This window comes from Chlorella variabilis (genome assembly GCF_000147415.1).
Source record: "Chlorella variabilis unplaced genomic scaffold CHLNCscaffold_19, whole genome shotgun sequence".
NCBI lineage: Eukaryota > Viridiplantae > Chlorophyta > Trebouxiophyceae > Chlorellales > Chlorellaceae > Chlorella > Chlorella variabilis.
Genome location: NW_005435069.1, coordinates 929180 through 955782, shown reverse-complemented (window position 1 = coordinate 955782; position 26603 = coordinate 929180). Strand labels below are relative to the sequence as shown.

The 26603-nt window shown below is 67.7% G+C and overlaps 6 protein-coding genes across 6 annotated transcripts in view; 3 read left to right on the top strand and 3 right to left on the bottom strand.

Annotated features, from left to right (window-relative positions):
- Positions 1-309: 309 nt before the first annotated feature.
- Positions 310-3127, top strand: CHLNCDRAFT_137493 (hypothetical protein; the record flags this gene model as incomplete). Its single annotated transcript, XM_005845169.1, has 11 exons — positions 310-358; positions 686-825; positions 959-1041; positions 1191-1293; positions 1430-1537; positions 1657-1756; positions 1934-1995; positions 2187-2255; positions 2397-2498; positions 2687-2785; positions 2945-3127. 11 exons carry the CDS (start codon positions 310-312, stop codon positions 3125-3127), a joined length of 1098 nt encoding a protein of 365 aa, XP_005845231.1.
- Positions 3128-9283: 6156 nt separating this feature from the next.
- CHLNCDRAFT_59751 (hypothetical protein) lies at positions 9284-11973 on the bottom strand. The gene is made up of 7 exons (XM_005845051.1): positions 11826-11973; positions 11419-11581; positions 11194-11307; positions 10676-10828; positions 10257-10332; positions 9856-9958; positions 9284-9604 (listed from the first exon to the last, which is right to left on the bottom strand). The coding sequence occupies exons 1-7, from the start codon at positions 11865-11867 to the stop codon at positions 9467-9469; spliced, it is 789 nt and encodes a 262-aa protein (XP_005845113.1). The 5' UTR covers positions 11868-11973; the 3' UTR covers positions 9284-9466.
- A 501-nt stretch (positions 11974-12474) lies between these two features.
- CHLNCDRAFT_137490 (hypothetical protein) lies at positions 12475-15231 on the top strand (the record flags this gene model as incomplete). Its single annotated transcript, XM_005845168.1, has 7 exons — positions 12475-12526; positions 12688-13013; positions 13177-13284; positions 13901-14008; positions 14301-14553; positions 14762-14935; positions 15116-15231. 7 exons carry the CDS (start codon positions 12475-12477, stop codon positions 15229-15231), a joined length of 1137 nt encoding a protein of 378 aa, XP_005845230.1.
- Positions 15232-15585: 354 nt separating this feature from the next.
- On the bottom strand, positions 15586-17606 carry CHLNCDRAFT_137489 (hypothetical protein; the record flags this gene model as incomplete). Its single annotated transcript, XM_005845050.1, has 7 exons — positions 15586-15775; positions 15956-16070; positions 16219-16263; positions 16453-16559; positions 16741-16946; positions 17201-17307; positions 17456-17606. 7 exons carry the CDS (start codon positions 17604-17606, stop codon positions 15586-15588), a joined length of 921 nt encoding a protein of 306 aa, XP_005845112.1.
- A 3035-nt stretch (positions 17607-20641) lies between these two features.
- Positions 20642-22455, bottom strand: CHLNCDRAFT_137487 (hypothetical protein; the record flags this gene model as incomplete). Its single annotated transcript, XM_005845049.1, has 6 exons — positions 20642-20911; positions 21061-21263; positions 21543-21829; positions 21968-22081; positions 22147-22267; positions 22368-22455. The coding sequence occupies 6 exons, from the start codon at positions 22453-22455 to the stop codon at positions 20642-20644; spliced, it is 1083 nt and encodes a 360-aa protein (XP_005845111.1).
- A 970-nt stretch (positions 22456-23425) lies between these two features.
- CHLNCDRAFT_137486 (hypothetical protein) overlaps positions 23426-26603 on the top strand; it is a gene marked incomplete at both ends in the record, with an annotated part of 8281 nt that continues 5103 nt past the window's right edge. The window contains 9 exons of the mRNA XM_005845167.1: positions 23426-23602; positions 23749-23870; positions 24131-24260; positions 24502-24613; positions 24819-24937; positions 25108-25204; positions 25442-25584; positions 25897-25999; positions 26235-26401. Coding sequence (XP_005845229.1) covers positions 23426-23602; positions 23749-23870; positions 24131-24260; positions 24502-24613; positions 24819-24937; positions 25108-25204; positions 25442-25584; positions 25897-25999; positions 26235-26401 — 1170 coding nt within the window. The remainder of the gene's footprint in view (positions 23603-23748; positions 23871-24130; positions 24261-24501; positions 24614-24818; positions 24938-25107; positions 25205-25441; positions 25585-25896; positions 26000-26234; positions 26402-26603) is intronic.

The following is a 26603-nucleotide window of genomic DNA, read 5'->3' as shown; positions in this document are numbered from 1 at the left end:
GGGCTTGGGTTGGTGATGGCGCGGGTGCCCGTCGGCGACGCACCTGGCGGGGCTCCTGCGACGGGGGAGGGCTCCTGTAGCGTCCCCGTGATCCTGGCCAGGCGATCGTCGCCCCGGGCCAGCAACTTGGCACGCCGAGCCTCTGCTGCGGCTTTGCGATCCATTGCAGCTGACTCTCACAGGGTGTGTGTGGGCGTGTGCAGAGCCAATTGATCACCTCTCAGATCAGCTGTACTGCCGCCGCGTACAGCGCCAAGTCTCCAGGTGCCTGCAGGGCTTCCACGCATAAGCAAGCATACTTTTACCGAGATGAACGGCCCGCAGCACATCCTGGTGACCGGCGGGTTGGGCTTCATAGGTGCGTCTGGGTGTGTGAGCGCTCCAAGGGGCCTCTCTGCGCCGGCAGGCCGCTCACACCCTGAGCGATGTGGCGCTGGGCTGCTCTGGCGCCATGCTGGAGCTCTGCTGCAGCCGCCGGGGCGGGGCGGCGGCCGCGGCGGCCGGGTTGAGCAGCTGCCTTTCATGCGCCGGCCTAGCACGCATGCCAAACCCAGCACTCTCAAACCCTGCCAAGAAACAGGCGCGGGAGCAAGCGCGCCTGAGCTGGCTGACATTCGACCTCGCGGCACTGCTCCCAACCCGCCCGCCCCGCCCGCCCCGCCCTTCTCCTCGGCAAGCTCTGCAGGAAGCCACACGGCGCTGTCCCTGCTGGAGGCGGGCTATGGCGTGACCATTCTGGACGATCTTTCCAACTCGTATGAGGAGTGCTTCCACCGCCTGAAGGAGCTGGCAGGCGGGCACGCCGCCAGGCTCGACTTTGTGAAGGTGCCGCGCGCGGCTGCATCCTCCTCGCTCGGGAGTGGTGCTTGGGACTGTGTGTGTGGGCTCCTGGTGTATGGATGCGCTCCAGTGGCTTCCCCTCCAAACAGCAAAGCCCCTCCTCCCTTGTCCCATGCAGGCCGATGTGCGCGACAAGGGCCAGGTGCTGCCGGTGTTCCGCAGCCGCCGCATCGACGCCGTCATCCACTTCGCCGCCAAGAAGTGAGGCAGGGGCGCTGTGGCCGCAGCATTGCCCCCACCCCAAGCCCCCAGCTGCCACGCTGCCGGTGGCGCTCCCTGGCACCACGCTTGCTCGCCATGCCTGTCCCACCCCTTCTCATTCCTGCCCATCACCCCCCCACCCTCGCCAGGTCTGTGGGTGAGAGCGTGGCGGACCCTCTGAAGTACTATGATCACAACGTGGGCGGTACAGTCGCGCTGCTGCAGGCGATGCAGGAGGCGGGGTGCCACCAGGTGGGGCCGCCGCCACATGCGCAAGCGCTGTGCTGGCACTGCCACCAAAGCGCCTCCCTTACCCTCGGCCCACGAGCATCGTCGGGCCGCCGCTGCAGCCCCGCTGAGCCCCACCGCACATGCCTGCTGGCTGCAGCTGGTGTTCAGCTCGTCTGCCTGCGTGTACGGGGAGCCGGAGAAGGTGCCCATTGATGAGTCGGCCCCTCTGCACGCCCTGAACCCTTACGGCCGCACCAAGGCAAGCGTTGCTGCTTTCCTGCCGGCCAGCCAGCCAGCCGGCCTGCCGCGCTACTTCTCCTGTCCGACGGCCCCGCCCGCCCACACAACCAGCACACAAGGCCCGGCTCATCCCCTCCGATGCAGGTGATGATGGAGGAAGTGATGGGCGATGTGGCGGCCGCCGACCCGCGCTGGTGCATCCTGCTGCTGCGCTACTTCAACCCTGTGGGGGCGCACCCCTCCGGTGGGCCCCAGCCTGTGCCTGCGGCAGTGCTGGGGATTGTGGCTGGTTTCAGGGCTGGCGGTGGTGCTCTGCGCGGGAGTACTGGCTGGCTGGTTGGAGAGGCGGGGTTGTGTTTTCTGTATGCCGTATGGCCAATGGTTGGGCAACCTGCCCTCCACCACGCCCGCGCCTGTGCAGCAGGGCGCATCGGCGAGCACCCCCAGATGCCCACCAACCTGATGCCATGCATCACCGAGGCGGTGCTGGGGCGGCGCCCCAAGCTGCAGGCGCGTGCGCAGGGCTGGCTCGGGTCGCAAGCCTGAGGCACAACCACACGCTGCCTGCACCGCCCTGCAAGCGGCGCGCGCCACAACCAAGGTGCCCCCAGCTGGGGCCATGCATCTCCGCAGTGACCTCCATGCCCTGCCCGCCCCCCCAACTTCCTGAGCAGGTGTATGGTACCGACTACCCCACCCGTGATGGTACCGCGCTGCGGGACTACATCCACGTGATGGACCTGGTGAGGGGGGGAGGCAGGGAGAGGTGGAGAGAGCAGCATGGTGGACGCGGGGGGTGGTGGCTCCTCCAGGACGTGGGAGGTTTTGCCGCGGCTGCGTCGCCGCGCAGCGCGACGCTAGTGCTGCTGCGCTGCCCCGTGCAGGCGGAGGGCCACGTGGCGGCGCTGCGCCGGCTGTTTGCGGCCCCAGACCTGGCCTGCAAGCCCATCAATCTGGGCACCGGCACCGGGCAGACGGTGATGGAGGTGGGCTGGCAGAGGCAGTGGGGGATGCCTGGAGCCATGCGCTGTGCTTGCCTGACGTCTGTCCCAGGCCCATAGATGCGCGCTGGCGGGGCTGGTGATGCTCTTAGCAGCACCAGGTGCACCCCACACACAGTCCCCCACATCCTGGCTGGCGCCAACCAGCGGGCTGCTGGCACCCCCCGCCGCAGATGATCAAGGCGTTCGAGGAGGCCAGCGGGCGCAGCGTGCCGCGCGAGCTGGCGGGGCGCCGCGCCGGCGATGCCGCCGCCGTCTACGCCTCGCCCCAGGTGCCGGTGCTGGGCTGCCTCCCTGGCTCGGCAAGAGGCTCTGGCTCACACAGCGCCGCCGGTTCTCCGGGCGGCTGCCTTGCCCTTGTGCTACCCGGCGCCTGTCCATCCTCTCCTGTGCACCCTCACACTACACACGCGTGCGCCTGCCCTCTGCAGCTGGCGGAGGCGGAGCTGGGCTGGCGCGCCCGCCGCTCCCTGCACGACATGTGCGCCGACCACTGGCGCTGGACGGTGGCCAACCCGCAGGGGTTCCTTACCAAGGCCCCGCCCGCGGTGGCGGCGGAGCCTGCAGGGACGATGGCCGCGGAGCCGGCTGGCCCGCTGGCCGCGGAGATGTGAGGGTGTGGAGTGAGGCGGCCGGCGGATGGGTGAGCTGTGGGCTGGGAGAAGCTGGAGTTGGTTGTTGCCGCCGTGGCATCAAACGCGCCACTGCCTCAGACAGCCTTGAGGGGTGTCGTTGTTTTGTTGCTGTTCACATAAGCTTGTACGTTGCCTCTGTGCTTTGTAATGTCATCGCTTGCTGGACCACGAGCCACACTGCCCTGCCACTGCCAACCGATCGCGCAGCCACGCTGGCAGCTGAGGCCTGCCATGGTACCGCTGACAGTCACTGCCAGCTGCGTAATGCAAGCCATGCCTGTTCTCTGCAAACCTGCCTGGTGGGCGCTGCCCTCGCCACCGGTCTCCCTGCTCACCTGCAAGCACGGCAAGGAGGTCACGGGAGGAAAGACGAGGGCACCAAGCGCCGCCGCCATGACGCAGAGGAAGCACAAGCCCCACAAGCGGTGATGTGTTGGCCGGCTGCTGCAGGTGAGGCTTGCGGCCCAGCGGTGCCCGGCGTTGGGGAAGCAGGGGCACTGTGGGAGGCGGGCAGACGCCTTGGCCTGCCATGCGCATGCGGCGGGAAGAGCAGCTCTGCTGCCGCCCACACCCCTTCCCTGTGGCTGGTAGGGGGCTGCTACGGACGGGGTGTCTGTGCGCACACCCTGGCAATGAAGAATCCGTGCCAGCAGCTGCTGTGTGTGATGTGCACCCGCGGTGAGAGAGCTGATGACGCGCCTTGTGCTTGTATGTGGTTGCCTGTTACACATGCTGCTGAAAGATCCACAAAAGTTGCTACGATACTGGATCAAGCGCAGGCAGAGAACAGCATAGCAAAACCATTTTGCTTTAGAAATTTGCGGGAAGGTGGTGCCTGCCTGTGGCGTCTGCAGACAGCTGCCCGCAGGTGCTGGCGATGCCTGTCGAAGCTGCGCTCAGGGCTTGCCCAGCGCCGACAGCTGGCGTTTTGGGTCCATGCACCCTGCAGCACAAGGAAACCAAATCACGTCAGCATGGCAGGCTGGCAGCAGCAGGTCGCGGCAGCAGCGGCCAGCTTCCAGCAGCCTTTAGTTAAGGCGGGCGCAGGCAGCTCAGCAGCGTGTGACTCGTTGGGAGTCCAGGCTGGCAGGAACAGGGGTGGCACACACCTGACCATCAGCCACGAGCAGCGACGGCGGCGTTGCCCGCAGCCGCCCCGCCCTGGTCGGCCACTGGCGCCAGCTCCACACCACCGGCGGCGTCTGCAGAAACGCATTCGCACAAGGGGTGAGGTGAAGCGGGTGGACAGTGCACGCAGCATGCTGCCTAGGGCAGCCCGGCTGGCTGTCAGATGGCGCTCGCTGAGGTGGCAGCCCAGGTGGCGCCTCACCTGCAGCCTGCTGGAAGAAGGTAGCACGCAGGCTGTCCACCTCCCCCATGAACCATTTCGACACTCCCCAAGCGCAGCCAACCACAATGATCAGCAGCGCTGCGGGGCTCGTCGAGTAGGTGGGCGCCTTGGCATCAATGATGAGCGCGCAGGTCATCCCGCCCGCAGCAGCGCCATGACTGCACAGGCAGGCAGCATGTGACGTCCAGCGCATGACGACAGCTGGTGTGCATGCCCACCTGGCGGCAGGCATGGCACTGGCGCGCCACTTGCCTGACAGGGCGGGCACGGTGGCGTGCTGGGTGATGGCCAGGGCATTGTAGCCGTTGATGCATGGTCCCGTGTGCGCCAGGGATACCAGAAGAGAGGCCGCAGCCAGGGCCATAGCCCGCGACGGAACACGCTTCAGCTGGCTGGCGCCCACTGCGGAGGCCACCCCCGCCGCGGCGAAGATGAACACCGCCGCCCACCAGCCGTCAAAAGCAAGGTGGAAAGGCCAGCAGGGGGGTGCCAGCTTCGTGATCAGGCCAACCGCCCACATGCCACCCCAGAGGAAGGCAAAGAAGTAGCGGTGAGCCGCCAGCAGCAGCCGCTTGGCAAGGTTCCAGTCCCGCGTCTTGGCAGGCTGCTGCTCCTGCTGGGCAGCCTCTTCATGCAACGGGTTTACCACTGCAGCCCGCATGTCGACGTTAGCCTGCAGGGGAGAGCGGCATGGGCAAGAAGGATCAACTGATGGATGGGGGCAAGGCGGCAGTCATTCTGCCTGGGGCGGTCCCGCCGTTGCACAACGTTTCGCTTCAGCGCGCACCGCGCGTCAGCCGATTGGGTGTGCAGCCTTTCGCAAGCAAGCACTGCTGGCCTGGCAGGCCTGGGGTCTCTCCTCAGCAAACAGCTGCTGCTGCCATCGAACAGCTGCTCCCGTCCACAGTTCAAAGCTGTCAAAGCCAGTAGGCGGGGCGAGCAGGTCGCTTCTGTTCCCCACGAGCCCTCCCAAACCACAAGGTTGACCTTCAGGCAGGCAGTGGCCTCCCAAGGCAGGCAGTGGCCTACCCACCAGCAGTCGTGGACGAGGTGGCTCGTGGAGGAGAGCTTGACAGCACTGTGTGAGCTATCAATGGCCTGAAAGTAGCTGTGAATAGGGCACACAGCTGCTTGTGGCTGCGATGAGATGATGGGGCCAGATTTGGGGGCCCCGCTGAGCTGCACAGCATGGGCGCCGCCTGTTGCAACCAATTGGTTCTGGTCGGATCAAGTCTCCTCCCCGAGATGAAATGGATGCATGTGACGCCTTGATCAAATCCATCTCTGGTGCTCCTTGGGTGGTGCCTGCACAATGCTGCTGGGCAATGCCAAAGGTGCCGGGCGGCAACGGCGGTGTCTGTCCCCGCCCCACCGCCCCTGCCAGCTCAGCGCATGTCTCTCCCGCGGGTTCAGCTCCACATGCCCGCCTCTCCTGACTGCATACACGTCTCTCCAGACTTCACTTGGGTGCACAGCGTGCTGGGACATGGAATGGCTCGACTGGCTCGCCGGCGCGTGCTACGCCCTGCCCGGGGTGCTCGGCTTCCATCCGCTACCAGGCACCAGGCAGCACAGGGAGCTGACTTTGCGTGTGCGGCGTGAGTTCAACGAGGAGAGGTTCAAGCCTGCCGAGCAGAGAGACCCAGAGCGCGTTCGCCAGCTGCGCATTCAAGATCTGCGGCTCGGCATAGAGGAGGGCGAGGTAAACCCGTTGCTGGCATTATGCGCCGCCGCCGACAGCAGCGGCGGCGCGGCGACCCCACTCTTCACCACTGCTGGCCTCACCACGGCCTCACGCCATTCAATTTACTGCCATGCAGTTCTGTGCCGCTCGCCTGGAGCGCAATTTTCGTGAATGGCAGGTGGCCGCTGCCCAGGCAGCGTGCTGCGCGGGCAGCACGTCCGCACACAGGCGGGTAGCTGCCTCGTGCGCAGCCCGCGCCAGGTTCTACCGGGTCAGGGCGCGGCAGGCGCAGGAGGAGCTGAGCGCGGCCCTTGAGCGTCGCCCAATCAGGATTGTGGAGCTTGCACGCATAGAGCTGCCTGCGCGGGTGGTGGAGGAGATGCGGGGCGTGCCGGTAACCGACCTGTGTGCAGCCTGCCACAAGCAGCTAGAGCTGGTGAGCTTGAGGGCTGAGGTGTGGGAGTGTGGGAGAGCTGTGTGAGGGATGTGTGGTGGATGGGACTGGCAGCAGGCTGGGGACGCCTTGTAGGCGCTGGCTTGACTACCTGCGTGAGTCCTGCTCTTGTCTTGCAAGATGCCTGCATGCCTGCCTCGATTACTGTGCTGCACCCGTGCCTGGCTTGCAAATGCTGCTTGCAGGCAGCATCAGCGGAGGAGCAGCTCAGACGGCACGGTCAAGTCATTGCCGATGATTACTGTGCAAGTGGTTGTCTGGCTGAGCAGCAGGCAGCCGCAGCGGCAGCACCACAACAGCAGGCCGAGCCACCTGTTGCGGGGGTAGCATCGGCGGCAACCAAGGAGGAGCTGCGGCAGGATGCACCGGCCTCAGACACGCCCACAGGGGTGCTGGACCTGCCGCTGTGCCACCAGCTACGGCGCTCGTCGTCAGAGGAGCATGAACTGGAGGAAGCGCCAGGCAGCGAGCATGCGCTGGCGCTGCCAGGAGGGCACGCGTCGCTGCTGCACTCGAGACAACACCATCAGGGGGCTGGTGCTGTGTTTTGAGGGCCTGTCAGGTACCCTACCGAGCCACACCACCACTTGTGTAATTTCTGCATCTTGTACTGGTGAGGCGTGGTGTGAGGGAGGGAGAAGGAGAGGGCCCTGGCGCGGCGGCATCCGTGGGCCGGTCTCATGTGTGTGGTGCAACCAGGGCGCTGCTGCACCCCCAGCCTGCACGGGCCTTCCTCTGTGGGTGATCTGCGTCAGTGAGGTGTGTGCCAGCGGGGCAGGCCTGAGGGCTGTGTGGACTGGAGGTTGTTGCCGCCGCGGCATCAAACGCGCCACTGCCTCAGACAGCCTTGAGGGGTGTCGTTGGTTTTGTTGCTGTTCACATAAGCTTGTGCGTTGCCTCTGTGCTGTGTAATGCCATCGCTTGCTGGACCACGCACCCTACTGCCCAGCCACTGCCAACCAATGGCACAGCCCAACGCTGGCAGCTGAGGCCTGCCATGGTGCCGCTGACAGTCACTGCCAGCTGCGTAATGCAAGCTATGCCTGTTCTATGCAAACCTGCCTGGTGGGCGCTGCCCTCGCCACCGGTCTCCCTGCTCACCTGCAAGCACGGCAAGGAGGTCACGGGAGGAAAGACGAGGGCACCAAGCGCCGCCGCCATGACGCAGAGGAAGCACAAGCCCCACAAGCGGTGATGTGTTGGCCGGCTGCTGCAGGTGAGGCTTGCGGCCCAGCGGTGCCCGGCGTTGGGGAAGCAGGGGCACTGTGGGAGGCGGGCAGACGCCTTGGCCTGCCATGCGCATGCGGCGGGAAGAGCAGCTCTGCTGCCGCCCACACCCCTGCCCTGTGGCTGTCAGTGGCCTGCTACGGACGGAGTGTCTGTGCACACAGCCCGGCGCCGGCATTGAATCATTCGTGCTGGCAGCAGCAGTGTGTGTTGCGCCCCTGCGGCGTGAGAGCTGATGACGCGCCTCGTGCTTGTATGTGGTTGCCTGTTACACATGCTGCTGAAAGATCCACAAAAGTTGCTACGATACTGGATCAAGCGCAGGCAGAGAACAGCAAATGTTTCCAGCACAGCAAATGTTTCCAGGCTGTGCTGCAGGGTGCTGCCATTTGTTGGGAGTCGGGATCGGTTCCCTTCACAGAAGGGATGAAAGGAGTGGCGCCCTTCAGAAAAATCTGGATGAAAGAGATGCATGTGACGCCTTGATCAAATCCATCTCTGATGCTCCTTGGATGATGCCTACACAATGCTGCTGGGCAATGCCAAAGGTGCGGTGCGGCAATGGCAGTGTCCGTCCCCGCCCCACCGCCCCTGCCAGCTCAGCGCATGTCTCTCCCGCGGGTTCAGCTCCACATGCCCGCCTCTCCTGACTGCACACACGTCTCTCCAGACTTCACTTGGGTGCACAGCGCGCTGGGACATGGAATGGCTCGACTGGCTCGCCGACGCGTGCTTTTCCCTGCCCGGGGTGCTTGGCTTCCATCCGCTACCAGGCACCAGGCAGCACAGGGAGCTGACTTTGCGTGTGCGGCGTGAGTTCAACGAGGAGAGGTTCAAGCCTGCCGAGCAGAGAGACCCAGAGCGCGTTCGCCAGCTGCGCATTCAAGATCTGCGGCTCGGCATAGAGGAGGGCGAGGTAAACCCGTTGCTGGCATTATGCGCCGCCGCCGACAGCAGCGGCGGTGGAGGGCGCTGCTGCACCCCTGCACCCCCAGCCTTCACTGGCCTTCCTGGCCAGTGAAGGCCAGGAAGGCCAGTGGGTGATCTGCGTCGGTGTGGTGTGTGTCAGCGGGGCAGGCCTGTGCGCTGTGTGGACTGGAGGTTGTTGCAGCCGTGGCTTCAAACGCTCCACTGCCTCAGACAGCCGCGAGCGTTGTTTTTGTGTACTTTCTGCATGTTGTGCTGGTGAGGCGTGTTGTGAGGGAGGTAGAAGGTGTTTTGGCACTGAAAGGACGGTAGGCGCAAGCAGGAAGCGGCAGGCCGCAACAGCAACGGCAGCTGCGGCAAGGGAGGGCTCCGGACACAGGCACATGTGTACAGTGGCAGTGTCTGCAGCGGCTTGCAGCGTGAGCAGCTCAAGTCACCCTGTGCACAACCAACACTATTGAACTGCTCGACCCTGCTGTCCACTGGCTTAAACACAAGGAATTCGGTTACACGCGAGGCAGGGAGGCAACCGTGCAGCAGCTGCTTAACAATACAATGCGGCGTGTTCCCGGGCGCCCGCCCCCCCCATCCTCTGTCATGACCGCGCCTCAGCGCCGGCGTGTTCATGCTGCTTTCCAGCCTGCCCGTGGCCTGAGCCCAGGTGCAGCAGTGAATTCAGTCCTGCATCTCCTCCTCCTCCACCTTGGGAGCCAAGTAGAAGCCGAGGCGGCCCACATCGGGCACATGGTACTCCACCACAATGGGCAGATCCTTGGACAGCTTCAGCACCACGTGGGTGGACAGCGGCGTGGCCTGCAGCGGGCGGGGCAGGCGGCGGGAAGGTTGAGGGCGGTACTGGGGGGGTGAGCGCCCCGCCGGTGCCCTCCGGCGGCCGCAAACACCGCCCAAGGCATGGCCGGTCGCACTCCATGGGCGCATTCCAGCCCGACTGTCCACTGCTGCGCGACCAGCGGCGCCCTGCGCAGCTGCATCGCCCGACCACGCCTGCTTTGGCGGTGTCGCTTCCACGCAGTGTGTCAGCTGCTGCTGGCATGCGTGCGCACCTTAGCAAAGGAGTTGAGGTATCGCAGGGCAAAGGTGAGGGCCACTGGTTCGTTGATGTCAATCTCGGTGCTCTCCTCGGGCTTGTCCACGCTCTTGTTCTGCCTGCAGCAACAGCAGGGACAAACAAAAAAACAGCAAGAAAGTTGTCGGGGGACGGGGCAGGCGGCAGCCGGGAGGGCGGAAGACCAGGGGGCATGGGTGCGGCACCGCCATACCTGCCTCCGCTGGTCCACCTGGGGGGCAGGCACGCAGCGGCGGCGCTGCCCAACCACCAACAAGCGCGGCGGCAAGCACGCCTGCATCCCTGCTTTGGTCCCAGGCACGCCCCCACCTCACCCAAACCTCCCCCTTCCTCCATGCCCTGTCCACCTCCCCACCCACCCCTGGTCCACCTCCCCACCTGCACATAATGTTGGCGGAGCCGATGTCTCCGGTGGTGCCAAACTTGACGGCATCCTTGGTCACGCTGATCTCCACTGCAGGCAGCAACGGCGGTGGGTGTGGTGGCGGACGCGAGGCGGGGCAGCAGGGACGGCAGCAGGCAGCTGCGCAGGCGCCAGGAGGAGAGGATGGCAGGCAGGCCGGGGGGCAGCGCAGCATGCCTGCAGGCCGCACCAGGCTGCGGCAGGGCCTACAGCCCCAGCAAGAAGGCCTGGCCCCATGCCGTGCCAGCACGCAGCCACCCCAGGGAAGCCCCCCCACAACAACCCACCCACCAGCCCGCCCATCCAGCACGGTCCCACCCTGCCGCGCGCCCACAACCCCACCCACCCCACCAGCGTCACACGCACCCACCCCTACCCACCCACCCCTACCCACCCGTGTCCCCGATGGACGACAGGTCCTTGACTATCCGCTGGAACTCGCCCGCCGGCAGCTTCACGGTGGCGTCGTACTCCGCCTCCGGGATGCCCAGGTGCTCGCTGTCAATGTCCATCAGCTTCAGGTCAAACTCGCTGAGCCGCTCCTGGTCTGCGGGGCGGTGCGGGACGCGGCGGGGCGGCGCGGTGTGGATGGTGAGTTGGGCAGGTGGCGGGGAGTGTGGCAGGGAAGCAGGGGTCGGGCAGGAGGGGGTCAGGCAGGGTGGGAGGAGGGGCGGAGGGGAGGCAGCACAAGCTGGGGGAGTGTAGATGGCAACGGCGGCGGGCATGAGAGCTGCGCATGGCAACCACGCCAGCTGGAGGCAGCAGGCGCACGTGCGTGCACGCGGCAGGGCTGGTGCCTGCCACGCCTGCAGCCGCGAGCGCAGCACGCCATGCAGGCACAGGCCATGCAGGCATGCAGGCAGGCGGAAACTGAGGCAGGCAGGCATGCGGGCGGGCGGCTGACACACGCACTGGGCGTCTCGAACATGAAGGTGATGGTGTCGCCGTTGTCCTCGCTCTTCATGGTGATGGCGTCCTCGTTGCCCGCGCACTTCAGGATCTTGGACAGGTTGGCCAGCTTCATGCCTGCGAGGTTGTAGGGAAGGCAGGGCGAGGGCTGGGCACGGGGAGGCGGCGTGCAAGGCGGGCGGCGGCAGCGGCAGCAGGCCCAGCTCTGCACGACGCCGCGGCGCTCACCCATGCTGACGTTCCGATCGCAGCGGTAGTGCTCGAAGCCGTCTGCTCGCAAGGACAGCGCCACCAGGCTGACATGGCTGGAGTCCATCGCCTGCAGGCTGAAGCCGCTGTTGTTGCAGTCGAAGTTGGCATCCTCGATGAGGTCCTTGATGGCCTCCACCACCTGCGGGGGGCGGGCAGGAGGTCACCAGCGATCACGGGCTGGCAATGGCTGTTGTTTGAACCTGCGGCTCCCGCTGCCATCCGGCGCCGCTGCAGGCTGCATCCATCGCTCCATGTAAGCGATCGATGCCTGCTGAGCGGAGCTGGGGGTCTGGGGAGGTCGGGAGGGCGAACTCCCTGCCGGCGGTGGGCCCGGCCAGCCCCCTCTGCAGGCCCCCCTGCGCCAGTTCAGCTGCATCGCACACCTTCTTCAGCAATCCACCCTGTGCGATCCGTGCTTCAAACATAGCGCCGCTCTGCTGCAGAAATGGATTTTGATCGAGGCCACACGCAGCTAACTAGCAGAACCAGGACCAGAAAAGCTGGGCGGAGCGCTGCGGGGACTATGGAGCGATCCAGGAATGCGGAGGCAGAGCGCAGGGGCCAATGTGATGTGGGCTTGCACGAAAAGAAAGCGGCGGCGCCATGCTGGGCGGTTGCGCCCCTCGGTGGACCTGTTAATGGGCGGGGGATGGTGGCATGTGATACGTAGGGCATGCAGCAGGGTGGGTGCCGTCATGCGACATAGAACAGGGGGCACTTCAGACTCGCGCACAACTTGTTGCCCGCTTGACGTTCGCAGCAGACCTGCCCTGCCCAATATGTGCTCTCTCATACACCCTGGCCACGCCGCGGCCCAGCATTGATGCCATGATACAGCGATCAAAGAGAGTCAGCATTGTTGCGATGCTTTGGGACCATGCTGCCGCCACCCCGGCTCCCGCCCCGGTGGCGGGTGGAAAGGCCGCGGCCGGCGACTTGTCCCGGCCGCCAGCTCCCTCCCCCGCTATCTCCGGCTGCTTGGGCGATCGTGCGCCCTGCCTCACGCGCCGGCAGCGTGCAATGCAGGACGCTATGTCGAGCGGCACCATCACCCGCAGGATGCAGCACTGTGCCACCCTCGTGCGTAGGTCATATACCGCGGGTGAGGCCGATGCCGATCGTCCCAGCGCTGGCACGGTTCCTTTCAGCAGCATGCTGGGAGGTCCGTCCTGCTGTCCACTCCTGCCCCTCCTCTCATCCCCTCCCCTGAGAATGCAGCGGTGAGGCAACGGCGCTGCCCCGCAGCAGGCCGCCGGCAGTGGCGTGCGGTGGCGGCGGCAGCGGGCGCTGCCCCCGACACGCTCGTCATCACCCGCCCCGACGACTGGCACCTGCACGTTCGCGACGGCGCGGGCCTGCAGTCTGTGGTGCCCCACACCGCGCAGCAGTACGGTCGCGCCATCATCATGCCCAACTTGGTGCCGCCCGTCACCACCGCCGCCGCCGCCCGCGAGTACCGGCAGCGCGTGGTGGCCGCGGTGCCCGCCAGCCGCGCCGCCGCCTTCACCCCGCTCATGACCTGCTACCTCACAGACAACACGCCGCCGGAGGAGGTGCTGCGCGCCAAGGAGGTGCGCAGTGCGGTGCAGCATCCCAGGTTCTTCGGCAGCGCAGCCCCGTCGAGCATGCGTGGCGCTCGCCACACCCTGCCGGCCCCGCCATGCAAGCGGGCACCCCGCGTGTTCCAGCCGCCAGCAAACCGTCATGCATGGCTGCCGCCTCTGGCGCCCGCAGGCAGGCGTGGTGGCCTTCAAGCTATACCCAGCAGGTGCCACCACCAACAGCGACTCTGGGGTCACCGACTTCCGCAAGTGCCTGCCTACGCTCAGGGCCATGGCCGAGGTGGGGCGCCCCCGCGGCGACGCCCTGCCGCTGCCGCTCTGCGGTCGGGCATCATCGCCGCTCTGGTTCAGGGCCGCACAGGCTAGGGCACCAGAGGGTTCAGGGCTGCACAGGCTAGGGCACCAGAGGGCTCAGGGCTGCACAGGCTTTGCATGGGGTCGCATGGCCTGCTCGGCGTGCGTGCACGTGTGCAGGCAACCACGGCGGCGCGCAGCCGGATGCATGCAGCACTGGCGCATCGCCGCCGCCGCCGCCGCCGCCCCTTTCGTTAGTCGCCCGCTGCCTCCAGCCAGCTGCGCGTACTTCCATTAGGGGGCCACAGCAACCGCTGCCGCGCCTGCCCGCCCCGCCGCGCGCTCGTCTTGAGCGCGCGGCGCACGCCGCCCGAGCGGGACCCTGCCGCCGCTCGGGGGGCAGGGCAGGCGCCGCCTCATCCCACACCCCTTCCCCCCATGCCTCCCCCACCGCCTCATGCATGCACGCTGCACGCCCACAGCCCAGGCTGCCTCCCCAGGGACACCCGCCCCTGCCTGCCTGCCGGCCTGCCTGCCGGCCGGCCAGCCTGCCTGACCTGCCCGCCCCCTGCTGCCCCCCTCCCCTGCGCTGCCGCCGCCAGGCGGGCCTGCTGCTGCTGGTCCACGGAGAGGTGACCGACCCCGAGGTCGACTTCTTCGATCGGGAGAAAGTGTTCATAGAAACCAAGCTCAAGCCGCTGCTGGATGAGGTGCGCAGTGCACGTTGTGGTGTGTGTGTGTTGTGTGGTTTGGGGTGTATATCGTGTAGGGTGTGTGTGGTGTGGGGTGTGTGCGGCGGCGTCGGCGGCGTCGGCGATGTTTGAAGGCGTGGCGGCGAGTGGCTCAGGAGCCAGCGCCCGCGCGGCTGCGGCGCCCACGCCGCCCGCCTGCCTGCCTGCCTGCCTGCTGGCCCCGGCTCGCCCCTCGGCCGCCACGCGCCCGCCTCCTGCGCCTGCTCCACCTCCTCTGCCTGCCCCCGCGCCGCCGCCGCCGCCGCCTCAGGTCCCGGAGCTGCGCGTGGTGATGGAGCACATCACGACCGCCGACGCCGCCGCCTTTGTGGCCGCCAGCCCCGCGTCGGTGGCCGCCTCGGTCACGCCGCAGCACATGCTGCTCAACCGCAACGCGCTGTTCCTGGGGGGCCTGCGCCCTCACGCCTTCTGCCTGCCCATCCTGAAGCGCGAGGAGCACCGCGCCGCGGTGGCGGCCGCCGCCACCAGTGGCTCCCCCAAGTTCTTCCTGGGCACCGACTCGGGTGGGTGGGTGGGTGGGGGGCTGGGTCTGGGGCTTGGCTGCTGCGAACAGAACAGAAAACAAAACAAGCTTGGGCCATCGGTAACCGCTCCCCATCGGCGCACTGTGTCACTGCCGCCGCTGCCGCACAGCGCCGCGAGGCCGCCCGCGGTCCCCTCCCTGCCTCCACCCCCACCCTCCACCCCGCCCCCGCCTGGCGCGCCTCGCAGCGCCGCACCCCAAGCACGCCAAGGAGTCGGCCTGCGGCTGCGCGGGCCTGTTCAGCGCCCCGGTGGCCCTGGCCCTGTACGCTCACGCCTTTGAGCAGGCCGGAGCGCTGCAGCACCTGGAGGCCTTTGCCGCCTTCCACGGACCCGACTTTTACGGCCTGCCGCGCAACACGGGTGGGCGGGGTGGTTGCGTGGCTGGCCTGTGAGGCCGCGTGGCTGGCGGCTCGGCCCCGTCGGCTGCCTGGACGCTTGCGTGGCTGTGCGGATCGCTCGGGCTTGGTGCGTGCGCAGCAGCAGCATGCCGAGGTGAGGCGTGCACCCGCGGCTCACACTGCGTCTGCTCCTGTGCTGCAGACAAGATCACGCTGCGGCGCCAGCCCTGGACCGTGCCTGCCACCTACCAGTTTGGGGACAGCGAGGTGGTGCCGATGTGGGCGGGCCAGGAGTGCCCCTGGTCAGTGGAGGCATAGCCCAAGCTGCCGCGGGGTGGGCACTGCCTCTACGCCGGCGGCCGCCAGCCGCCGCCTGCGACCATTTTTGTCTGCCTCTTTTCGCTTCCAGCTTCTGCGCTCTTTGCTCCCGTGTGCCCGCTGCCTCCCCGTTCCTGCCTTGCTCGATTCTTCCCCTCGCTCTCCTTGTTTGCTCCCCTGTGACTAACTCACTGTTAACTATTGCTACTGTACCAGCATTGATTAGCAATGTACTGTACTGTTTCCCATGTGCAAATCATCCTGCCTCAAATCAATACATACGTACACCAGGCACAAGGGCCTGAAGAAAACAGGCTGGCGGCAGCACCAAGCAAGGCCCGGCAGGGTGCTCGCTCACATCTTGGCTGCGCCGCCGCCGCCGCCCAGGTGCTGCTTGATCCACTCGGTCATGCCTGCCACCAGCCCCTCGCTGACCCCCGGGGAGAAGAGGACCTCGTGGTAGCCGCCCGGTACCAGCTTCATGGTCTTGTCGGAGCTGCCCACCGCGGCGTAGAAGGCCTGGCTGGCCTTGGGGGAGGTGCACCTGCGGCACAGCGTGGCACAGCATGGCACAGCGTGGCACAGCGTGGCACAGCGTGGGCACAGCATGGCATGCGGCACACATTTGCAGGCCTGCGCCGAGCTGGGGTGCCCGTGCTGTCCCTCAGCCCCCCACACGGCGGCACTGGACACGCTCGCACGGCCACCGGCCCTGGCCCCTCACTTGTCTGCCTCGCCATGGTGCATGTAGAGCGGGAGCTTGAGCTCGGGCCAGCGCGGGCGCAGCCACCGCATGCCCTTGAGGCCCTCGTTGGCGGTGCGGGCAGCCAGGTTGCCCACTGCAGCAGGTCGTTGTCAGCCAATCAGCGCGGCAGCAGGCAGGTGGCAGGCGCGAGACGGGCGGCCGCAGCAGGGCTGCTGCAGGATGCAGGATGCGTGCCACATCCATGCGCACACCGCACCCACCTCGCCCCCAACCCTACCCACCGGTATTGAGTGGGTCATTGATGTATGCCTGGACGCAGGCGGGGTCTGCAGCAAGGGTAGGGGGGGCGCAAGCACGCGGATCACGATGAAGATTGGCGCAGCAGTGCTCTGTGCCGTCCTGCCACCTCGCCACCCCTCCGCCACCTGGCCCAACGTGTAGCCAGGCCCCACCCAGCCACACACGCGCACTCAGCCACATACCACCACCACACACACCACCACCACCAGCACCACCAGCCCCGCCCTTCCTGCCTGGGTTCATGTCTTTGGGGTCCACAGCAGGCACGATGCGCGCCTTGGGCACCACCGCAGCCAGCACGCCGCCCAGGGCCGCCTGGATCCTGCGTGGGCAGGCAGGTGGGTGCGGCGCGGGGATGGCGGCATGCACGGGGGCGCAGCGCCGGCGGCAGGAACCAGAGCGGGCGGCTGCCTCCAGAAACTGCATTGCCGCCGCAGGGCGATCCGACTTTAGTCCGCCGCCCCGTCCAGCGCCCAGCTCCCACACCGCCCAGCCACCCTCACTTGAGCACCGGCCCCATCTCCACATCCAAAGCGGGGGAGCACAGCATGAGGCCCGCCCAGCGTGACTGGTCACGGTGTGCGGCAAGGGACGCAATCAGCCCGCCCAGGGAGTGGCCGCCGACGAAGAAGGGAGGGGGCGCAGCGCCGGGGTACCGCCGCGCCACGTCATCGCCCGCAAACTTGGCCAGCGCCAGGAACTCGTCCACCTGGCAGGAAGGAAGGAAGGAAGAAAGGCGGGCGGGGCAACGGCGTCGGCGGCGGCAGGCGTGCGGGGCGCTCCTCAGCAGCACGGCTCGCTTGGCCAGCGCTGCTGTGGGCACTGGGCAGCAGGACTGCGATGCTGGGCCAGAGCGTCGCGCCGGATGTGCAGAGCGCTGCGCCAGGGCGGCAGGCCATGGCCGGACAGGGCGGCAGGGCAGCCGCACAGAAGGGTGGCAGGACGGGGCGGGCAGGCGCTCACCGCATCTGTGTAGGACTCCACCAGTGCGCGGTCCCCGTCGCTCTTGCCGTGCCCCACAATGTCGCCGCTGTACACCGCGATGCCCTCCTCGGCCAAGCGCTCGAAGACTGCACGCACGCGGGGAGGGGGTGCGGCGTGTGTGGTGGCGGGGAGAGGACGGCAAAAGACACATGGGCGTGCATTTGCGGTGCGTGCTGGGTGTGCAAGAGGCATGGCAGTGTCAGCCAATGTGCGCAGCGGAGCAGGCCCGCTCACTCGACTTGTAGCGCCCGATGTGCTCGCCGATGCCGTGGTGGAACAGGAGCACGGCCTTGGGCGGCCCCGCCGCCGCATCGGGCAGGTAGGTCACGCTGACCAGCTTGTGGCCCCTGGCCGAGGCCCGCTCGCCCTCGAAAAACTGCACCATGGCAGCAGCTGCTGAATGCCTGCGGCGTGCCGCTGCTGGGCGACGCGCTGCACGTGGGCGGGGGGCTGCAGGCGTGTGGGGAGGGTGGCAGGCGGCGACAGCGGTGGCAACGTGAGGCGGGGAGCGGCCGGCGGCGGGACTGAGGTGAGCCTGGCGGCAGCGTCGGGCGGCCATCCAGAGCATCTTGTGGGCATGAACCAGGCCTGCTGGCAAGCAAGCGGGCAGCGCAGGCCGCACCCCGTCTCGGCAGCGCTGAGACGCGGGCTGCTTGACACAACTGCAAGGGCGGTCGCAGCGGGAGACACAGAGGCATCAACGGCTCGAATCGTTTGCAGCCCTGCAGAAACAGGAGCCCCCGCTTTGAGCAACTGCGCCTCCACGTGGCCTGAGCGTTGTCCTGCCTCCTCCAGCCCTCCCGAGATATCTCCCTCATTGCCGGGGCGCTTGTGGGGGCATTTGGCGCCGTTTCAGGACCCGGGAGTTGGCTCCGCCACCGCCGCCATCACCGAACTGGATGCCCTGCACAGGCTGCTGAAAACACCGGCGGGGACACGGGTGAGTGGAGCATGCTGCCCCAGCGCCAATTCGCTACCTACAAGGCCCCTGCGGTGCTCACACAGCCGGCTCGCTGCCAACCGCCAACAGTTTTCGCCAGCTCCGCCCCTCCCTGTGGCCCTGCAGGCAGGCCCCTGGTTCTTCAGCAGCGGCGACTTACGCTGGTCAATGCCATGGCCGACGCCGCCAGCAGCGACCCCACCACCGAGGAGGCGTGCGCCGAACTCAAGGAGCGGCGGCGGCGGGGCAGGGAGGCGCACGCCCGCCTGGACGGCATTCTCGCAGAGTCTGCAGCAAAGCTGCGTGACATGGGCGCCACATTGGATGGCTTCGAGCAGTTCATAGAGCGGCTGAATGAGAAGGTGCGGGCGCGGGCGCAGCGGGTGGCCGACCGCCAGCCTCCGCCGCACCTGCCCAGCGGCGGCTGCTCGAGCGCCTCCTGAGCCCCCGCGGCGCAGAGGGTGCGCCGCAGAGGGTGCGGCGCTGGCCTGGTGCGGCATGGCCGACCGCTGCATGGATATGGCCAGCCTGCGGCGGAAGGAGGCCGCCGCCTTTGCCACGCTGGCGGCGCGGCAGGCCGAGGATGCTGGCAGGGCGCACGCCGCGGCGGAGGCGGCGTCGGGCCGGCCGCTGGCGGCGCTGCTCAGCCAGGAGGCCACCCCGGGGTTTGCCGCCCTCGAGATGCGCAAGGCGCTGGCGGCGCAGGACTGGGCGCACAGCATGCAGGGCCTGGCAGACCGCAGCGCGCAGCTGTCGCGGCGCGCCGCGGCGGGCGTGGCGCCCACACAGGCGCTGGCCGAGCAGGCGGGGCGCGAGGCGGGGGCCGCGCTGCACGCCTACCTCACCGCCGCCCTCACCCGGGTGTCCCAGCACCGCTGCCGGCAGATGCTATGGATGGTGGAGCAGCGGCGCCTGCAGGGCCTGCAGCCCCAGCTGGGAGACGTCGCCTGGCCGGGGTCCCCGCCACGCAGCCCTCCCAGCTGGACGGGCACCCCCAGCCCAGGCCCCGCCTCCCCAAGCACATCTGCTGCCTCTTCCAGCCAGGGCCGTGGCAGCCGCCCAAACCCGCCGGCCCAGGGCCCGGCCCAGCTGGCCCCGGAGCACAGCCAGCAGAGGTGGCAGGCTGCCGTACCCCAGCTGGAGCAGGCAGCGGGGCGGCCGAGAGGTGGCATGCACGGGCGCCTGGCGCCCGTCGTGGCGCCGCGGCGGCAGTTTTGGCCTGCGCCCCCGCCCGTGGCGGCCGCCATGGCTCCTGCGGCCCCGCAGCGGGCGCAGCAGCGGGCCCGCCTGGCCGTCAGCTCTTCAGATGAGCTCAGCGGCTGGGGCAGCGAGGAGGAGCGGGCAGAAGGGCCGCTGTCGGATGGGGGTTCGCCAGCGTGGCAACGAGGCGACGTGACATCAGCGCAGGCAGAGGAGGCACTCCCATCGCCAGCAGGGGGCGGTGCAGAGGCGGTGGCTGCAGAGGGGAGGCGGGGGGCGGTGCAGCGGAAGCCAGAGGAAGCAGCTGGGGGAAGTGGAGCCGCGCAGGGGCAAGCGCGTGGGCGGATAACAGGCGTGCCGCATCAGCAGGGCTCGCCACCTGAGTGGGTCGTACCGCCGGCGCAGCCCCAGCGCACCAACCACACCGCCACAGCAGCGCTGAAGCTGCTGTCGACCCAGCGGCTCGTGCTGCCGCCACGCCAGGAGCAGAATCGGCCGTACCAGCGGCGGGAGTGGTGGGAGCCTGACCGGCCGCTGTGGCAGGAGCAGGGTTGGCTGTATCCACCCCAGAAGTGGTGGGAGCGAGGACCGCGGCTGTGGCAGGAGGAGGCACAGCGGCCAGTGGCCTCGCAGTGGCCGCAGATTGATTCGCCGGCATTGCTGCACTTGTGGCAGTCAAAAGCAAGCACCCCAGTGGCACACCTGGCTGAGGCGGGTGCAGCGGGGAAGGAGAATGATGCTGGCGCCAGCTGGCGCCAGGGCGGGGTGGGAAGGGAGCGCGCTGCAATGACGCCAGCACTAGGCTGCGAGCAGGTGCCAGCGACGGGCTTTCTGAGCGCGGCGGTGGAGCAAGACATGCCTGTACCGACGGTGCAGAGCAGCAGGTGGGTGGCCGACAGCCGCTGCCAGCTGCCAGCGGCCAGCCTGCCCACCTCCTCTAATGGCTACAGGCCTGGCTGAGTGACTCAGGAAGCTGCAGCCAATGACAAGCCGCCCCAAGCGGCATGCCCGCACTGCAGGACCGACCTCGGCATGTGGTGACGCGAGCTGACGCAGACTCAAGAGGAGGGGCAGGGTGGCGGTGGGGCAACCGCGCTGAGGCGGCGCACCAGCCAGGCCGGCGCAAGCTCCTGCGCCCTGCGCCGCCTGCTGGGATCCTGCTTCGGGCTTGGCTAGCCCACAACAGGTGATTGTACAGTATTGCAGGATGCAGACACAACTTACAAACTAGTAGATAACAATGGTGTTAGCTGGTTGTACATGGTGGCAGGACGCGCTCGCTACTTGAAGAACTCGTACTTGCTGTTCAGCGCCTTCACAATCTCCTCCCTCAGCACCACCTCCTTGCGGGTGCACCTCTCCTGCATCGCCTTGTCGGGGTGGTAGTGCAGGATGGCCTGCTTGAGCAGGCGCTTGCTGTTGTCCGCATTGGGGGTCTCCTCCAGCTTGTGCTCCGGGTTGGCGGGCGGGTGCGCGGTATAGATGTGAACCAGCAGCGTGTGGGCGGCGGTTGCCTTGGCCTTGAGCTCCTCCAGCACGCTGCCCAGCTCCTGCGGGACAGCCAGGGGGTGCAGCATGCTGAGAGGCAACACAGGGCATGGCAGCACAGGGCAACCATGGGGGGGAGGGAGCATGCATCAGGGCACCACCCTTGCCGGCACCTGCCCCCGCGCCGCTGGATCAGGCGCCAGGCGCCCACCTCGAGGTACGGCTGGCGTTCCGCAGCCAGCGCCGCCTCCTCCTGCGCCACCGCCTCGCGCTGGTAGCGCTGCAGCGCCTCGCTGCACGCCACAAACCACTCCTCGCCTTGGAAGGAGCGCGGCGACAGGGAGTTGGCTAGGTGCATCGAGCGCACGAAGCAGACCTTGGCTCGAGAACGGTCCGACAGCACCTTGTCGTACACTGCAGGCAGGCAGGCAGGCAGGCAGGCGCCCAACAGCAGGCCAGGCAGGCGCCCAACAGCAGGCCAGGCAGGGCCTGGCAGGCAGGGAGTCGGGCGGGCACGGGGCATGGTGCCCGAGGTGCTGCGGCTTCCAGGCTCAGCGCGCCCCCACCCCTCCAGCCCACGCGCCAGCCTGCCGTGCCATGCAGTCACGGCACGGCGCGGCTGCGCTGCCCAGCATTGCAGGTGCCAGTTGGCGCACGCAGCCCGGCAGCGTGCAGGCTGCGCAGCGCGCTCACGGCGGCCCAGCGCGCTCAGCGCGATGGCCTCATTCTCCAGATCCACCTCCTTGGTCAGCACCGCGGCCTGCTTGAAGAGGTCCGCCGCCAGGTGCACCGCCCCCATGTCCAGCTCCTCGGCGCCCTCCAGGGCCTGGTCCAGCAGCTGCCTGCCCTGGTGGCAGGCCTGCACCGAGTCGCAGGTGCACTTCTGCAGGAACAGCGAGGCCTGCAGCTCGTCCGCCTGCTGCCTCAGGGCGGAGGAGCCGCAGCGCCCCGCCGCCGCCTTTGCCTCTTCCAGGGGGCGCCTGCAGCGAGCGGGTCATGCATGCGGGTCAGCAGGGCGAAGGTCCTGTGCGCCGGCGCTGCGTGCCGCACCGTGCTTTGCGTGAGCCCGGCGTCCAGCAATGCACGCGCCCGGTGGGCTGGCAGCAGCGCGTGCGCACTTGGCCTCGCTGTTGGTGTATGCCGCTGAAAAAAAGTCCTCCTCATCGCACAGCGTGACCCCGGCCTTGAACAGCTTGTCAGCATGCGGCCGGGGCGGGCTGTTGGGGTACCGCCTGAAAGCAACAGAAGGTGCGGCGGCGGCGGTGGCTTCCAGCTCAGCACAGGATGGCGTCTGGACCTGCCTGCGATGGACAGCAGCATCTCGCCGCCCAGCATGCCCCGCGTGCCGTCCAGGGAGGCGCGCAGGCGCTCCGCGCATCCCAGCATGTCGTGCAGATCCCCGTCGTGCTCTTCCAGCGCTGCACATCCAGGGTAGCAGCACATCCCATCAGCGTCCAGCCAGCCAGGCTGCTGGTCAAACCAGTTTTTGTTTTTGCTACAGCAAAGCGCAGTGCGCACCGGTGTCGGACGCGCCCTTGGCCTTGTGTGCGCAGTCAGCCAGCCAGCCTGAGGCCATGCAGATGCTGCCATACTCGGCGGCCAGCATGAAGTGCTTGGCGGCGGCTCACGCCAGCGGCGCCGCACGTGGCTCATCGCAAACCTCGTACATCCTGATCGCTGCAGCGCCCAGGTTCTTGCTGGCCTTGGCGCGCTCCTCACCTGCACGCATTCCGCACAAAATGAGGAATGAGTGACTCTCCATCCTTTCAGGCGGAGGCGAGCCTCGTCACGGTCTGGCGGCCGCTCCGGCTGCCACCGCTGCCGCCTGGAGTGCTCCACTCCCCCTGGCCTTGCCTGTAGTGCTGATCTCGAACGATTAGGCATACTTCTCGGCCGCCAGCTGCAGGCGGATGAGCCGCAGCGATCGCCCATTCACAGGCCCTGCCTTGGCGAAGAGGGCATTGCCCTCCTCTCGCAGCTTTTGCGCGCTGGGCCTTCTAATATCTGCGGCATCGTGAAGTGTCGTGCAGAAGCTAGCTTCAGAGTCTGTTTATCTCCCGTCGCTGTCGCCCCTCCGAAACTGCGACTGAGCAGCTCCGCCCCCGTGAATGGGCCTCCTGTAGAAAAAAAAATTGCAAAGAAGCGAGGGCGGCGGGACAGTACGGCGCCTGGTTGTTCGCCGTGCCGCCGCTTGAAGAAGCGGCACAGCCGCGGCGGCTTCCACGGCCTTGCTCGCTTAACCCTGACAAAACTGATCCTGAGTGGGACACCGAACCACGCCATCCAATCTTCACGTGACCGCAAGGTTTGCATGAATGCAGTTGGCGGCGCCACCGCTGGAGCACCGCCGACAGGCGGCGAATTGGTCTATAGCATTGATGACGGTGGCGGAGCTAATGAATCATCGACCTATTCTTGCGCGCTTGCACCTGTGCCCAGGTCTGAGCCCAGGCCTCTGCCCAGGCCCCTCCTGCCCTGGGAAGGGCGGCCGACGCGCCAGCTTGACGCCACATGGCGGGAGAAGTGTACCCAAGTCCTCCCCGCCGCTACCGCCTCATCCTCGCCCTCTGGCCGCCATGGAGGGCTTCTCTCAGGGCCTGGGGGCCAGCCAGGCGTTCGATTTCAACATCACAGAGTCCCAGCTGCAGTCGCAAGTGGACTTTTCGTTTCTGGACTTCAATCAGACGCAGGAGGCGGGCGGGGCAGGCGCATTTGACGACTATGCCGATCTCAGCCTCCCGCAAGCGTCGCAGGTGGGCCAGTGCGGCAGCCCTGTGCCAGCCGCGGGAGGCCCAGCTGGCCTCACACGACCGCCTAGGTGTTTGAGGTGCTTCAGTGGGGCCGCCGCGGCGTGATCGCCACATCACCGCATGGTGCCGCCGCTGCCGCCGCCCCGCAGGTGCCCACCTTCCAGCCCACACAGGGCGATGCAGCGCTGGGCCTGGACGTGGCCCTGGGGGAGCTGGCTTTTCAGGATGCCGCGGAGGAGGCTGCGCCGGAGCAGCCCACAGAGCTGCCCGAGTGGGCGTGCGCGTGCGTGCGGCCGCCGCCTGCCCTTTGCTGCTTGTTCGCCGAGCCGCTGCTGTGCCTGGCCTGGCCTGCGACAACACTCAGCGCGGCAGCAGGGACCCGCTGGGGACTGTGCAGAGAGCGTGTGTGCAAGTCGCAGCAGAGCGGAATGCAGCAGCCGCAGTGCGCCGCCTCCCAGATTTTTCCTGCTGCCAACCTCTGTCCCCTGCTGCCCGCCTCCCTTCGGCCCCCCACCCCACACCTCCCTGCAGCTACTGCGGCATCCACAACCCCGCCTGCGTGGTCAAGTGCCTGACCACGGGCAAGTGGTTTTGCAACGGGCGGGTCACGGGCACCGCGTCCTGCATCATCACGCACCTGGTCAAGGCTAAGCTCAAGGAGGTGAGCAGCACAAGTGGCATGGCCAGGGGAGGCGGAGCTGGTGTGTGTGTGGCGTGTGTTGCGTGTTGTGTGGTCGCTGCGAAGGAGGGAGCAGGGGCGATTCCCTGGATTGCCCGCCACAGCCTCCGCTGAGCCAGCCCCCCAACCCCCAGGCGCCCAGCAGGCTTGCAGCCAAGTAAGGACGAGGGCTGCCGCCTCCCACACCGCTCCCCCCGTGCCCCGTATGCGTGTGTGCCTGCAGGTGGGCCTCCACAAGGACTCCCCGCTGGGTGAGACGGTACTGGAGTGCTACAGCAGCGGCAGCCGCAACGTGTTTGCCCTGGGCTTCGTGCCGCTCAAGGACGAGAACACGGGTGGGTGCCCTGTGGGTGCCCTGTGGGTGGGTGGTGCGGTGGGGCAGCAGAGGGTGGGCGGGTGTCCCAGTGTGGCCAAGGAGGGCACAGAGCAGCTGGCCGGCTTGCTGCCGTTTGTCTTCTAGACGGCTGAGGGCACCCTGTGCACACCGCTGCGCACCCTGACTGGCCCCCTGCCCGCCCGCCATCCCTCCCTCTCCTGCAGTGGTGCTGCTGGCGCGGGACACGCCCCCCGCCGCCCCCGGCATCAAGGACTTGAACATAGACATGACCCAGTGGCAGCCGCTGATAGAGGACAGGGCCTTTGTGGCCTGGCTGGTCAAGGTGAAGGCGGCTGGGGTGGTGCGCTGTGGTGGCTGTGTGTGGTGGCAAGGATGGATGTCGCTGCCCTCGCAAGCTGGCTGCCGCCTTGCTCCGGCCCGCGTTGCGGCCGCCGCACCGACGCGTTGCCACACCCCCTAACTAGCTGCGTATGTATGTACCGCCTCTTGCAGGCCCCCGGGGAGCATGAGGTGCTGCGTGCCCGCCACCTCAGCGTGCACCAGGTCACGCGGCTGGAGGAGGTGTGGCGCAGTAACCCGGGCGCCTCTGGTGCGCCCGCCTGCCTGCCTGCCTGCCTGCCTGCCTGCCTGCCTGCCTGCTCACCTGCGGTGCAGCAGCCGCAGGGTTGGCTGGATGGCCCGCCGCGGTGCAGCAGCCGCAGCCAGGCAGCGGAGCTGCTGCCTGACAGCGGCAGCGCCGCTCCACGCGTGTTGTGCCCTGCCGCACCCTTCACCTCCACCTTCCTGCCCGCCTGCCTGCTTGCCTGCCTGCCTGCCTGGCGTGCAGTGGAGGAGCTGAGCCAGCCCGGCAAGGAGGAGGAGCCGTGCCCGGTGGCTCTGCGGTACGACGACGCCTACCAGTACCAAAACATCTTTGGGCCCCTCATCAAGCTGGAGGCAGACTACGACAAGGCGATGAAGGAGAACCAGGTGTGGCGCCAGTGGTGTGTGTGTGTGTGTGTGTGTTTGTGGTGCCAGTGGTGTGTAGTGACGGGAGTGGTGCCAGGTGTGTGCTCTGTGGTAGAGGAGACGAGGGCGTGTGTGTGCTCTGTGTGGCGGAGGAGAGGAGGTGGTGGTGTGGTCTGTGTGGCGGTCAGGGCGTGGTAGCAGGTGCTTGGGGGGAGGGCAGGGGTGGTGGGCGCGAGCAGCGCGCTGGGCAGGCGCCAGGCGGCTAGGGCAGGGCTGCTTTTTTCACGGCGGCGCCGCCGCCGCCACACCACACCCCGCCCCGCGCGCGTGCAGGTGCGCGAGAATGTGACTGTACACTGGGGGGTGGGCCTCAACAAGAAGGTGGTGGCGCGCTTCTACTACCCAAAGGACTCTGCCGACATGCGCCTCATGATCGGTGGGTGGTTGGCTGGGGCCGGGGCGGCAGCGTGGCAGCGGTGAAGTGCCTGGTCGTGGGCCGGGCGAGCGGCAGGGCAGGTGTGTGGGTATGGGACGGCAGCTGCCCTCCCGGCTGGCGGGAGGACTGCCTGTGGCAAGCTGTCGCGTGGGAATCCCTCCTCACTGGCCCCGCCCCACACCTTGCTGACCCCGTGCACCTCGCTGCCACCCCCCAAAACCGCGCCGCCGCACAGGCGACGAGCTGAGGCTGCGGCACCCGTGCCCGCGCGCGGGCTCGCCCCCCTGGGTGGGCATCGGCTTTGTGTCTCGCCTGGACGATGCGTCAGAGGAGGTGGCCATCGAGCTGCGCGGCAAGGAGAAGGGGCAGGGCAGCGCCCCCACCGACGTCACCACCGGCTTTGTGGGTGCGGAGGGCAGGGCATGCCTGCTGCGGCGGGGGCGAGCGGTGGCGTACCCGGCAGCTGCCGCTGCTGCCACGCCTGGCCGCCTCCTGGCTTGTGTAGGCTGCCTACGTCCTCCTGCCTCCCTGCTGCTTCCCTACCCTACCCTTGCCTTCCCCCCAACCCAGCCCTTGGCCCACACTCCCTGCCCGCCCCGCCCCC

Coding starts and splice junctions, on each gene's coding strand:
- CHLNCDRAFT_59751 (XM_005845051.1), bottom strand. CDS start 11,867: ATGTTTGAAGCACGGATCGCACAGGGTGGATTGCTGAAGAAG. Junction 10,829..11,193: donor CTTCATGTTCGAGACGCCCA/GTGCGTGTGTCA, acceptor ACCGCCCCGCAG/ACCAGGAGCGGCTCAGCGAG. Junction 10,333..10,675: donor GTCGTCCATCGGGGACACGG/GTGGGTAGGGGT, acceptor TGCTGCCTGCAG/TGGAGATCAGCGTGACCAAG.